Below are 13,570 nucleotides of genomic sequence, written 5' to 3'. Positions count from 1 at the left end.
CCATAGCAACTGGCCAACTAGCTGGGCCTCCCATAGCCCCAGGTCAAAGCTGGAGCTTCTGCTTCAGGTTACTCCTGCTCTCCCTGGGTTGGAAGGCCAAGGGACACAGGGGCAAGCTCCAGCTGCGTCAGCTCAGCCCCGCCTGGCTGAGCAGAGTCGGCTCCTGCCCAGGGCAATTCCTCCTGCTCCCTATCGTGGACAAGCACCCCATCCCCAGGGCTAGGTCCAGGAAGTAGGGAGGAGCTGCAAAGAGCCGGTATCCCTTCTGCCAGCACAGAGGCTGCAGGTCTGGGCTTCCCTCTCACTCGCGCTCCCCAGGTACGGAGAAGAAAGGTAAAGGAAGAACCCAGAAATAATGAGCCCTGTTCCCTTCATCCTGTCTTGGCCCTCAGGGCCACCTCCATTGCTGAGCAGCACCCGGGCTGGCCCTCCCTTGGGCTCCTCAGACACACTGGGAGGGAGGCTGAGGTCTGCCTTCGGTCAAAGTGGCCCTTCCCCCAGGCCTTCATCATGGCCGAGTCCCCCAGCTGCTGCTCTGCCTGGACCCGCTGCCTCCACTGCCTGTATAGCTGCCACTGGAAGAAAAGCCCCAAAGAGAGGATGCAAACCAGCAAGGTGGGGTGGGGATGGGGGTGGTGGTGTGTGGGGAGAGGCTGAAAAACCTAAGACAGGCTGCTGGGGACAAGGAGGCCACCTGTGCTCAGAGGGAGCTGACACAGGGGCAGTGGGCGGGGGAGGGGGGATGAAGAGGGGCTTTCTCTTCTCAGGATGGGGTGTCCCATCCCTCACCCATGGAATGGGACACCCCCCCCACACACACACACATACACAAGCAGGGCAGCCCCTCCTGTAGCAGGAAGCTTGGAACTGCCAGCCTTGGGAAATTATGAGCAGGACACCAGGCTGGGTCCTGAGCTTCTCTCCTTCCTCCCTTTATAGTGCGACTGCGTGTGGTTTGGCCTGCTCTTCCTCACCTTCCTCCTGTCCCTGGGCTGGCTGTACATCGGGCTCATCCTTCTCAATGACCTCCACAACTTCAATGAGTGTGTCACAAGCTCCCCTGCCCTACCCGTGCCTCAGCATACGTATCAACCTACTATTCCCCACTGCCCCTCCTGGGGTGGGGGGGAGGGGCGCTGTGGAGAGGGAGCCTGGATGCCTAGCCCCCAGCCCTGCCCAGCCCCTCCAACCCCGCTCTTTTACTACTCCGCCGCCTTAGGAAAACCCTCCAGGAAACTTTCCCAATCCCCGGGGGTCCCTTGCCTCTTCCACATACACACATCACCAAGAGCTTGCCCTCACCTCCACCTGGTAGTCCTCCAGGATTCACCTACCCAAGTGCCCTAGGGATTACTAATCAGACACCCCTTCCCCCACTTGGACAACCCCCCCCTCCTTTCCCACAGATTCCTCTTTCGCCATTGGGGACACTGGGTAGACTGGTCCCTAGTGTTGCTGCTGGTCATCTCTCTACTGGCCACTTACGCGTCCCTGCTACTGGTGCGTCCAGGGGCTGCTGGGCTAACTGCCACTTCACCCGCTCCCCTCCCCGCTTGTTCCCCCCTTGGCCACTGGGACGGGGAAGCTCACTGATGAGTGGGAGGGAGGGGCCTGGCGGGGAAGCACCTGTCACTGTCCCCTCCCCCTTCCCCCTTCTCCCACCAGCTCCTGGCCCTGTTCCTGCAGCTCTGCGGACAGCCCCTGCACCTGCATTGTATGCACAAGGTAGAGTTGGGGTGGGGTGAGCGGGAGAGGGGGTCCCTGGGCCCCAGCCTTGGCTGCCTTTCACTCTCAGAACCTCACTTCTCTATGCCTGGAGTCGGACCCAAGATCCAAAGGGGAAAATGATGCATTGTTGGAAGGGTCGATTAAAAAGAAAAAAAGAAAAAGGCTTTCCCCTCCCCCCACTATCCACAAATCGACCACGTCAACCAAAAACCCCTTCCCCGGCTTTGCTGTTCCCTGCCCTCTCAGGTGCTATTGTTTCTCGTCGTGTTTCTTGTGGTGGCTGGCCTTGTGGGCCTGGACATTCAGTGGCGGCAGGAGTGGCATAGCTTACGTCTGTCCCTGCAGGTGAGTGGCCAAGCCCCAGGGCCTAGGCGAAGCCCCTGTGTTGGGGTCAGCTCCAGAATATTGGGAAGAGGAGCCCTCCTCACTCTCCCTTGTGTGCACAGGCCACAGCGCCATTCCTTCACATTGGAGCAGTCATTGGAATTACCCTCCTGGCCTGGCCTGTGGCTGATACCTTCCACCGCATGGACCGAAGAGGTGCCAACTCTGCCCGGGCCACTGCAAGGCCTCTGTCTCTCTTAACTTACCTGCTTTCCTGCATATGTGTCTGAGCTCAACTCTGCCCCTCCCACACACACACACACTTTGCCCTTTCCCAAATCCTGTCCCCTCCCTTCCCCCCATCACTCCACAGGTCCCAAGATTTTGCTACTGCTCCTGTTTTTGGGGGTCACCCTGGTCATCTATCTGGCACCCCTATGCATCTCCTCCCCCTGCATCATGGAATCCAGTGACTTACCCCGCAAACCTGAACTGATAGGACACCGAGGCGCCCCCATGGTGAGTGTTGGGCAGGAGGTTGGGAGCAGGCCAGCATGGGGGTCACCTTATTGATTTCTTTCCGCAGCTAGCCCCTGAGAACACTCTGATGTCCCTGAGGAAGACAGCAGAATGTGGAGCTACTGTGTTCGAGACAGATGTGATGGTCAGGTGACAGAGGCTGCGGGGCTGAGGGCTGAGGGACACAGCACGGGAGTGCAGTGCAAGATGCCCAGGTGTGGCTGGCTTTAGCCTAATGGTTTGTGATACTTGGTCAGAGTGAGCGCCTGGGATCCACAAGCAGCTCCGCTCCTGACTCAAGCTTCCTGTTGTTGAGCCCCCTGGGAGGCAATGCTGATGAGTCAGGAGCTGGGGGGCAGTCAGGAGTTGGGGGTCTCTGCCCACTAGGAGGGAAGCCTGGATAGACTTCCTGGCTCCTGGCTCCAGCTTTGACCTGGTCCTGCCTGCTGTGGGCGTTTGAGAAATAAACCACCAAATGGGAGACTCTCTCTCTCTCTCTCTCTCTCTCTCTCTCTCTCTCTCTCTCTGCCTTTGTCTCTGTCCTTCTCTGCCTTTGAAATATAAAGAACAAACAGGACTAAATGAGCAGCACTGCACTTGGCCCCTGACGCCCTTTGTGCCCTCAGCTCCGACGGAGTCCCCTTCCTCATGCATGACGAGCACCTGAGCAGGACCACAGATGTGGCCTCAGTATTCCCAAGCCGAGTCACCGCCCACAGCAGTGACTTCTCCTGGGCTGAACTGCAGAGACTCAACGCTGGGGCCTGGTTCCTACAGGTGAGGACAGCTTCTGGCAGGAGGTACTTTAGCAGCAGGGCCAAACTCATTCCATGGACGAGCCTGTACTGGGGTCTGGGCAGGGTGAGGGGAGTGCTGTCTGCCTTCAAGTCACTCCACACACATACGCTTAGTGAAGAAGACAACCCAGGCAGAGATAATTAAGATAGAAAAAGCTAAACATCATTTTAAAATGTTTTTTGCAGCCAGAAAGGAGAGCGGGAGTCAGGGAAGTCATTGCTTTACTGATGGTCGCTGCTGGATGGAGAGCATACGTGGGCAGCATATAACATGAGCATTTCCCGAGAGATGGGCAGGGCAAGGAAAAAAGAGGCATAGGCAGAGGGAAGAACACAGGTGACTTCAAAAACCTGGTGGGAAAAATGACATTCAAAGATGAGTGTGTGCTGGTACCCATGTTTACTGAAATCTAGGCATAGTTGATTTTCTTTTTTCATAATGGCTCCTCCCAGGACTTCTTTAAAAGTATATCCTGTGTGAAAAATGTTTCCATTTTATTTGCCATAAAGTTTTTGTTGCTTTTATTTAAAAAAAAAAAAGTATTTTATTTCAAAGTCAGACTTACAGGGGTCAGGGGAGAGACAGAGACCTTCTGTCCACTGGGTCTCTCCCCACAAGGCTACTACGGCCAGAACCGGGTCAAGTCAACTCTAGGAGCTTATTCCAAGTCTCCGATGCAGGTGCAGGGTCCCAAGCCTTTGGACCATCTTCCACTGTTTTCCCACGCCATTAGAAGGGAGCTGGATGGGCTATGCCTACCCCTGCCATGAACTTTTTAAAAATATTTATTTGTTTTTATTGGAAAGTCAGATTTACAGACAAAAAGGAGAAACAGAAAGATCTTCTATCTGGCACAATGGCCAGAGCTGAGCTTATCTGAAGCCAGGAGCCACGAGCTCCTTCCAGGTCTCCTACATGGGTTCAGGGTCCCAAAGCTTTGAGCCATCCTCCACTGCTTTCCCAGGCCACAAGCAGGAAGCTGGATGGGAAGTGGAGCAGCCAGGACATGATCCCATATGGGATCCCAGTGCATGCAAGGCAAGGACTTTAGCCACTAAGCTACTGTGCCAGGCCCAAAACTTTTTAAAGAGCTTTAAACACAAAGTTTGCCTTGAGGCCTCACCTCTGGTCTTGAAATAGTGTTGCCATCTTCCAGAGGCAGCCATTTTGGGGCACCAAGCAGCTGTCCGGTGCAGACCGCAAAGAGGCTGAGAACCAGACCGTGCCAGCACTGCAAGAACTATTGAAGGCAGCAGCGGCCCTCAACCTCTCCATCATGTTTGACCTGCGCCGACCCCCACGGAATCACACATACTATGACACATTCGTCAATCAGACCCTGGACACTGTGCTGAGCGCAAGCGTGCCCCAAGCCATGGTGATGCTCCCAGGGCGCCCTCCCCACCCCCGGGCCTCACTCTCCACCCTGCCCTCCCTTAGCTACCATCATGACATGTTAGGGCTGTGTCCCAGCTCCCACCACCCCCTTTTCTATCCGTATCCTCCACCCCCGGGTCCTTCAGTCTTCTCTAGCCTCACACCCACCATTCCCGAACCCCAGGTCCTTTGGTTACCAGATGAGGATCGGGCTAATGTCCAACAACGGGCACCCGGAATGCGCCAGATATATGGACACCGGGGAGGAGGCAACGGCACTGAGAAGCCCCAGTATCTCAATCTTCCTTATCAAGATCTGCCACTTTTGGACATTAAGTGAGTGCTCAGGGAAAGGATGGGAGGCAGCACGTGGGGCTCAGTGGCAGGGAGGAACCCTGGTGGGGACAGCAAAAACTGGGCATTCATTTTTTTCACTTGCTCACTCACTCGGAGGAGGCTTATGGAACTCTTGCTGTGGAATAGGGAGTAGTCATTGCAGGTTTTAAAGACACAACATAAATAAGGTCCCTGCATTTGTACAAGTTATGTGTTAGTGAAAAGAGACCTCACAAAACAGACACACAATGAATGATAACTCAGAAAGTTCATGGAAAATAGAATTAAAAGAAAATTTGGGTTTTGGCACAAAAATTTATCTATCTATCTATCTATCTATCTATCTATCTATCTATCTATCTATCTATTTAAAAGGTAGAGCATCAGAAAGAAAGAGAGAGGTAGTGAAGGAGGAAGAGAGACACAGAGAGACATTGTCCCAGCCACTGGTTTAACTGCCCAAATGGGTTCAATAGCCAGGACTGAGACAGGCCAAAGCCAGGAGCAAGTAATCCCTTGTGGTTCCCCCATATAGGTGCAGGGGCCCAGTGCTTGGGACATCATCCACTGCCTTCCCACGGTCACTAGCAGAAACCTGAATTGGAAGCAGTGCAGCTGGGACTTAAATTGGCACTGTGGTATGGGATGCTGACATTACTAGTAGCAGCTTTAACTTGCTGCACCATAACACTGGTGCCCATTGGCACAAAAATAATGTGTATCCTGCATGAATTTTCTGCAGATCTCTCATATACTGGATAGTGATACATGTTACAAAGACCAAATGGGGATATGAACTAGCATGCTTGAGGTTGGAAGTGGGGGTGGGGGGTGTGAGGCTGGGATGGCGGGATGGTGGGCAGGGAAGGTGCTAGAATTGAAGAGCTGATGTCTGTACCAAATTGTCACAAGGAGCTAGCAACAAGCAGCCTGGTCAACAAGGAAATGGTAAAGCTAGGGAAACAGGGATCTAATCAGATGGGATCTTCTAGAAAGCCTTCAGTTTTTATTTGACACCAAAGAGCTGTGTGTAAGAGAGGACGGACCCAATGGAGAGAGAGTTCCAGGTGGGAGTCGGGCTGCAGGAAGCCAAGGGAACCAGTAAACATGCTACACTTCAAAGCATGTGCTGCCCGAGGTCTCGGGCAATGTCCGTGTGGGTCAGATGTGCGCTGAATACCGGCCAAGGTACCCTAAGGATTTCATAGACCTTTCTCCAATTTGTCCTCGTGGAGGGAGACATGACGTCGAGTTTAGCCCTTGCCTCGGTCTTGTCCTCATCAATGAGGTGCTGCTGCTGTTGTTTCTGAAAGATGAGAATTGATAATAAACACACTGGTAGTGGAACAGAGGCTCCGAAAAGATCAAACGAAACAGAGATAGAGATGCAAAGACTTGAAGTTGAGGCCTAAAAGAATTTCACTTGTACAAAGACCAGAGAGGAGACAGTGGCATCAGCAGGAACAGGTATGACAACTAAGCATGGCTTCAACAGAGCAACAGGCACAGCGACTCCTCAAGGGGGACATAACATCACTGAAGACCAACCTGACACTGGTCCGCCTTCCTAAAGACCTAAGTGTCTGGAAAGTAGGAGGAAATGATATTGTTCCATGCAAAGCCAGTCCGGGCCTATCTGGACTCTGCAGTTCAGAGGGAGGCCCCATAGGCTCCTAGGAACACTGGTAAGTTAGAGGAAGATCACATCGAAGAGATTTTTACCAGGGAAGGAAATAATCACCCCAGCCCGCAGAGTAATAGTGGAAGGGACTGGTGCTGGAGACGGGAAAGATGCAGGGAGCCGTGGCCCCTGCAGGAGTGTCACAGGACCGAGGAGAGACAACAAGTCATGTCACCCCAGATACCAAAGCCAGGACCTGTGCATGAAGTGCACTGGAAGTTAGAGCTGAGCTAAGCCAAAGAAACCTCTTTTGGTCAGGGATTTCTTAGGCAAAGGTAGAAGTGCTGCCTCCTCAGCAGTGACCGTCAGAGAGCGCATGTGGGAAGCTGCCTCCCATGCCTCCCACACCGTGATTCTGGATGATGCCTGTGACTTTCCCACCTGCACAGGGCCCTGCACCAGGATAACGTCTCCGTGAACCTGTTTGTAGTGAACAAGGCCTGGCTCTTCTCCCTGCTCTGGTGTGCAGGGGTGGATTCGGTCACCACCAATGACTGCCAGCTGTTGCAGCAGATGCGTTACCCTGTCTGGCTTATTGTAAGGGCTCTGGAGTCATCCCTGCTCCTCTTCTCCCCCTCCCTGAGTCCCCTTCTCTCTAATCCTACTGGCATTGTCTATTTGAGCCTCCCAACCCCTTTACCCTCACCCCCTATATACAGCTCTTAGGGCCCTGGCCACCAGCAGGGCAACAGGGTTCTTTCCCTCTTCCCACAGTCCCCTCAGACCTACCTAATGATGTGGACCATCACGAACTGCGTCTCCATCCTGCTGTTTTTATGTATCTTCCACTTCCAAGTGTAAGTATCTGCTGTCGGAGCCTTCCGAGTCCTTTCCTTCCCCTTCTGGTGAGGCCCATCCAGACTCAGACGCACTGCCCAGCACTTGCAGCCCGCTTCCTGGTTCCTTCAAGATTCTCTGGCACTTCCTTAAGCCACCAACTTCCTTAGGACCCGGGGCAGGTAGCTGGAGGGGGCCCCAGGGTCAGAAGGTGCTACCTGAAGCTGGCTGAACTCATGATAGGAAGCTTTTCTTCCCCCTAGGAGGTGTGCTAAGGAGAGAGAGAGAACTGGTGAGAACTCCCACACCCCCATGCCAACTCACCTCCTGTTAGCCTCCTGCTTGCTGGCTCTTCATGTGGCCCACCAGCCTCTCTCTCTCTGCCCCTCCTCTCTCCCCAGGCTTAGAAACAGCGGTGCTACTCACCGGAATCAACAGTCTCACAAGGGAATGAATGGCCTGTCCCCACAGCTGTCACCTACTGGAGTCTGAGACCTGTGTGTACTGTTCATGAACAAGGCAGAGAGAGTGGCTGACATGGACTATATCCAGGAGCTACTGGGTCGAGGGTGGGGGTGTTTGCCAACAAGAGAACTGGAAGCACCATCAGGTCTCTCCACCCCAAGAGCGGGCATGCCCACATGCTGCCACGGCATCTGCTCCCTCTGGGGTTCTGACCTGAAGTGGCTGGGAAGACTGTATGAGTCATGAGCAGTTTCTCCTAACGCGCAGCCAGAATGAGGAAGTAAAAGAGAGTAGTATGTCAAGATACTGTCTCGGAGTTTGCGTGCAAGCTCTCTCGTATAGAAGGGACGGGGTGTGTCGGGGTGGGTCAGCTGGGGTCAGTGAGGGAAGGAGATGATGGAATGGTCTTTCCTGGAGAACTATAGGGCGTTGGAGACCCCATCCTTCCTTGCTGCACAATTCCCCCCGACACACACACCTTAACAGTGTAGCTACTTTCCTGCCTAGAGGCAAGGAGCTAAAAAGTCTAATGAGCCATTGCAAGTCAGTGCCTACAGGTGGCTTTTTGCTGTGCCAAGCCTTTTCTTTCAGACATGTTGGCTCCTGTATCAGGCGTGTTAATCTGTTCTTCAATGAATTCAATTCCCATTTGGTCATGATCTAATCTTTTCTATTCAGGGCCTGGAAAGAAGGTGCACCTGCCATCTTCAGTTCGATGGGACCTGACCCTGAAGGGTCATCACAGAGAGATGGGGGCGGGGGTACAAGGGAGGCCACCACCCGTGGCAGGGGAGGACTGCCAGAAGCAAGCTGGATAGTGGCCTTCCTGAGGGGGCGTTGCCGTCGGCCCAGGCTCCCTGTGCCGGGTTGCATTATAGCTCCACCTTGTGGTCACCTGCTCCCAAGAGGAAGGCCGCACCCGTTGTCCCCGGGACGTCCTTGCAGATTGCCACCTTTTAGCCACACCAACCGGGGACTTTTGTCCTTGACTCTGTTCTGTGAAAAAGGGCACGGTTCCGAGTTCCACGAGTTTCCATTGCTTGGGGCTGCTCGCGGGGGCTATTTTGGCTCAACCGTCCAGGCCCCAAGTTGCTCCAGGGTACTTGTATCGGCTAGGTACTTGCCTCTGGACTAACCACTGGAGGTGGCCAGTGCACAGCCGGACTAGGGTGAGTGGCAAGGGGTGAATGGCTGAGGCAAAAATGGGGACCGGAGGAGGGTTCAGTGACTGACCCCGCAGCATCCTCCGTGCACTGACATTCATCCTGCTTCTTGTCTCCACACCAAAGGAAGTAGAACTAAAGCGCTGGCAATGGCAAGAGGCTCGGTTCTCCGTTCCTCCTGTCTCGCCAGACTGGGACCTGGGGCAACACTGCCACCTCGGGACAAGACCCTTCACCGCCCCCCACCCCGCGATGCTGGGCAGCCATGGAAACTACAATCCCCAGGGTGCCCCTGAGCATTTCCGGTCTCGAGCCGACCAAGACGCGTCTGAATTTGTGTTCCCGCCCCCTCCTCCTCGCGGACACCGCCCCTTCCCCTTCGGCGTCGCCCCCGCCCCCCGCCCGCACACCCTGGCACACTCAAACAGCAGCACACGCACTCGGGCGGCCTTCCACGCCAGCGTACCTACCAGACCTGCAGCTGGCCCGGCAGGCGACGCGCGGACAGGCCGGGGGCGCACCGGGGAGCGAACGGCGCGGCTTCTGCCCCGGTGCTAGGCTTCTAGAGGGTCCACGGCGCCTTGCCTGGGGCAGGTGTCCACCTGCCGCCTATTCGAGCTACGTTTGTGTTACTTTTCCCGTCTCCTGATCCCGCCCCCTCAGTCAGACCCACTACCAACCTCAGCTCTTGGGCCCCCCAGCCTGAAAAGGTACTGCCGGGCTCCCAGCGCTCAGCAACGTACCTCCTCCCCCATCCCTACTTTTCTGTCCCGGCTCAAGTCGCCTCACCTCGCAGCCCTGCACCCTTGGCTGTCCTTCCCCTTCCCACCGCACGCCCACGACCTCCGGCATCTCCACCCCCGCAGCCTCAGCTTGCAGTTCCCAAGCTCTCAGCTGCAGTCTTTTAAGCTGAACGTCCCAGATGCCTGCACTCAGGTCCCAGCCCTAGCCCCGGTGCCCCTGCGCCTGGCTCCCTGCCTCGCCTCCGCCCCCCCCCTCCCCGCCCCCAGGATTTGGGTCCTCAACTCCTAGCCTGCCACTGCTGTGGTGTTCCCAGCAGGACTGGCAAGCTATAGCGCACTTAACCTCTACGAGGCCCTGAAGTGGAAACAGACTGACAAAAACTTGAGGGCGGAGGACCAGGGGGAGCTGCTCATTGGGGTTCGGGTGCAGTTGCTTTCCGTTATTTTTAGCTGCTGACTCACAGCTCCTGGCATCCGGGTTTGGGGCTAGCAGGCTGGGTTAGGGGGCTATTAATAGAGCAGAGGCACAGCCCCGACCCAGTTCAGTTTGCAAAGAGAGCAGGGAGCCTGCCCCTGCCACCCTGCCCTGTGCGGATGTTGTGGACCTGAGCCTGTGACTGGGCGGACGTTCTCTGGCTGCCGTGATTGCTGCCTTGGAACTCTTGAGGGAAAGCCCGGGGAGGAGACTGCAGGCCACAGCTGTCCCCTAAGCTGGCCATGGCTTGAGACTCTGCCGCGGTGGAGTCTCTCTGTTCAGTGACCTGAGAGGAAAGAGAGGACTTCCATGCGGACAGGTTACTGTGGCCTTGGCCTGCCTGCGGCTGCTCCCCGACCTTAAATGCTTAGTTGCTGGGAGGAAAAGGCGATGGATGTCTGCTTCCGGTCCTTCCTCCAAGACCCTCATAAAGATGGGGTGCTTCAGAAAGGTCACACTTGGCGTCCTCCCAAATGAGATCTGGACTAGAAAGCTGCAGGATTCTCAGTGTATCCCCTCTCCCACTGTGCCGGGCTCTGTCCTCCCAAGGGTCCTCAGACCTCCTCTGTAGAAAAATGCATTTCAAGAAAGCCAGTGAGGTGTGACTGGTCCCTTATATATTGTTCCTGTGGGACTTTTTTCGTCTAATGAGCGGAAGTGGGAATTTCCTGATGCATACGTTGGGAATGCTGAAGTATCTTGATACCTTACATGAGTAATGACCAAAACCATTCTCACCCATGTGCAATTTGGTAGAAATCTCGTGGATTAAGGACGCATCTTTCAACAGTGACCCTCCCCTCCGCCCTTGCCGACCAGAAGCGTGGCCTCACATTTCACAACAGAGTGGTCGTTTCTCCGCACACAAAGAGTGAGGTTACCCCCAGGAAGCTGTATTTTTAAGAATGAATTCACACTATGAAGACAGCAGTGGGCCACACCGCCCCAGCCGCGGCTGTTTACTGAAGGCGGCGGGAGAGGCGATGGAAGCAGAGAGAAATGGTCTCCTTTCAGATCCCTGACGGAACTCCTCCATCGCTTCAGACTCGGCGAAGGCAGGCCGCCTGGTCGCTTAGCAACCAGAGCCGCCTGCAGGGGCGTGAGGCTGCTTTCCGCCCGTAGGGGGCGCCTGACTCCCTGGGGCCCTGAGCTGGAGCCCTAGCCATTGGGTGGGGATTCCCTTGTGAAGTGTCACAGCGTCTCAGCGTTTGCTGACTTCTTCCCAGGCTTGTCAACCCAGTCCAGTCGGAGTGACAGACAGCCTTTGGCAGTACGGAGATGCTTATTATGAATTTGGACGGATTTTACTCGGGCTCATTACAAAATGAAGAAGGGAGGAAAGCAGGGAGGGGTGGAGAGAGGGAGGTGAGGAGACAGGAAAGGAACAGGAGAGGAGGGAGGGCAAAGGAAGACCAATTCGTCCCCATTTAATGCTTGGTCTCCGATCAGAACCCTTCAGAGGGCTCAGGCTGTCGGGACTTTTTTTCCCCTTGAGCCACTTGGAGTATTTAGAGAGTGTAGCAAGCGCTGGACAAAGTGCTTTAAGCCCCTGATTGACAGCCTAGCCTTGACTTGACTGTCAAAAAAAAAAAAATTGTTTCACTCATTCAGCAATAATGTGCCAGGTGTGTTTCCATTTAATGCTCCCTGCAACAAAACAGTCCTCTCTATTTCACAGATTAAGAAACCGAGTCACAGATAAGTTAAATAATGTCCAAACTTACCCCATTAGCAAGTGAGCTGGGTCAGATGAAGCAACCACTGGATACCAGGGCCCCAGAATACAGAAAACAAGATTCTCCTGTCCTTTGCTTAAGGAACACCTTGTCACCTTTCAGGAGCAAACTGAAAATACCCTGTCCTTTATTTATAGGTCCTTCTTTAGTATCCCACCCCCACCCTACCTCACACACACACACACACACACACACAGCAAAGTTGATAACTTGCCCCGACAGACAGCTATTGTAACACTCTGCTTCTATATTTTCATTTCTCTGACTTGGAACTCCTTGATGGAAGGGCCTGCGTTCATCTCCACATGGAGGTCTGACACACATGTCAAATGCAACAGTCCAAAGCTGAGCACCTCAGCTTTTCCTCCTAACATGTCCCCTGTCTCAGTCAATAGCACTCTCACATTTCCAGTTGCTATGGCACAAAAGAGCTGGAACTGTAAACAAATCCTGTCATTCTCCCTGCAAAAGGCATCCAGCATCCAATTGCCTCTTATCACCTCCATGTTAAGTGCATGGTCCAATCCACAATCACCTGGCAACTGGATTACTTCTGGAGCTTTCTGACTGGGTCTCACTGCTTCCTTCCTTGACTTTGGTGACCCGTTGTCCAGAAGGAAGCCAGACCAATCCTGCTGAACCCAAGTCACAGCATGTTAGTTCCCTGTAGGAAACCATCCAATAACTTACTGTCTTACTGAGATGAAAGTCAGAATCCTTATAACGATTTACAAAGCCGTACACAGTCTGGTTCCCTGTTAAACGTCTGACCTCATCTCCTGGTACTCTCCAGGAGCCACTTGCTCCTGCTTTTTCATACTCATGGCCTTTGCAATGATGGCACCCTTGCCAGCTTTATTCTACTGTGTGCCTTACTTCTTTACCTCTTGCAAGTTCTGGTTCACATGATGGCTTCTTGATAAGGCCTAAATCATCACTCATCAACCTATTTAAGATCTACTCTTTTCTCATATCCAGTTTACAATAAATACAGGGTGGAGAGAAATAAATGATATCATCAGGAAATTTTATTCAGAATCTAAGATATTCTATGAAACAACTGATTTGTACTCCTAAAAATCAGTAGAATTAACTTTTTTTTTAATAAAGGTAGAAGACTGGGCCCAGTGTGGTAGCCTAGCAACTTAAGTCCTCGCCTTGCATGTGCCAGGATCCCATTTGGGTGCCAGTTCTAATCCTGGCCACCCTGCTTCCCATCCAACTCCCTGCTTGTGGCCTGGGAAAGCAGTGGAGGATGGCACAAGGCCTTGAGACCCTGCACCTGCGTGGGAGACCTGAAAGAAGTTTCTGTGTCTGGCTTTGGATCAGCTCAGCTCCGGCTGTTACAGCCCCCTGGAGAGTGAATCAGCAGATGGAAGATGTTACACCCTGCCTCTACTCCTCTCTGTATATCTGACTTTCCAATAAAAATAAATAAACCAGGCCTG

The 13,570-nt window shown here is 53.8% G+C and overlaps 1 protein-coding gene across 1 annotated transcript; it reads left to right on the top strand.

Annotated features, from left to right (window-relative positions):
- The first annotated feature begins 510 nt into the window (after positions 1 to 510).
- Positions 511 to 8,309, top strand: GDPD2 (glycerophosphodiester phosphodiesterase domain containing 2). The gene is made up of 15 exons (XM_041002205.1): positions 511 to 615; positions 940 to 1,043; positions 1,407 to 1,500; positions 1,666 to 1,725; positions 1,975 to 2,073; positions 2,175 to 2,268; positions 2,426 to 2,571; positions 2,639 to 2,721; positions 3,198 to 3,348; positions 4,526 to 4,747; positions 4,931 to 5,082; positions 7,153 to 7,300; positions 7,478 to 7,560; positions 7,804 to 7,832; positions 7,942 to 8,309. Exons 1-15 carry the CDS (start codon positions 511 to 513, stop codon positions 7,992 to 7,994), a joined length of 1,623 nt encoding a protein of 540 aa, XP_040858139.1. The 3' UTR covers positions 7,995 to 8,309.
- The last annotated feature ends 5,261 nt before the right edge of the window (positions 8,310 to 13,570 follow it).

Source organism: Ochotona curzoniae, unplaced genomic scaffold (genome assembly GCF_017591425.1).
Source record: "Ochotona curzoniae isolate NIBS_2020 unplaced genomic scaffold, NIBS_Ocur_1.0 contig_1274, whole genome shotgun sequence".
Taxonomy (NCBI): Eukaryota; Metazoa; Chordata; class Mammalia; order Lagomorpha; family Ochotonidae; genus Ochotona; species Ochotona curzoniae.
The sequence above is the reverse complement of the archived record's forward strand: the minus strand, read 5'-3'. Positions and strand labels throughout refer to the sequence as shown.

Coding starts and splice junctions, on each gene's coding strand:
- GDPD2 (XM_041002205.1), top strand. CDS start 511: ATGGCCGAGTCCCCCAGCTGCTGCTCTGCCTGGACCCGCTGCCTCCAC. Junction 4,748..4,930: donor CAAGCGTGCCCCAAGCCATG/GTGATGCTCCCA, acceptor CCCGAACCCCAG/GTCCTTTGGTTACCAGATGA. Junction 7,833..7,941: donor TAAGGAGAGAGAGAGAACTG/GTGAGAACTCCC, acceptor CTCTCTCCCCAG/GCTTAGAAACAGCGGTGCTA.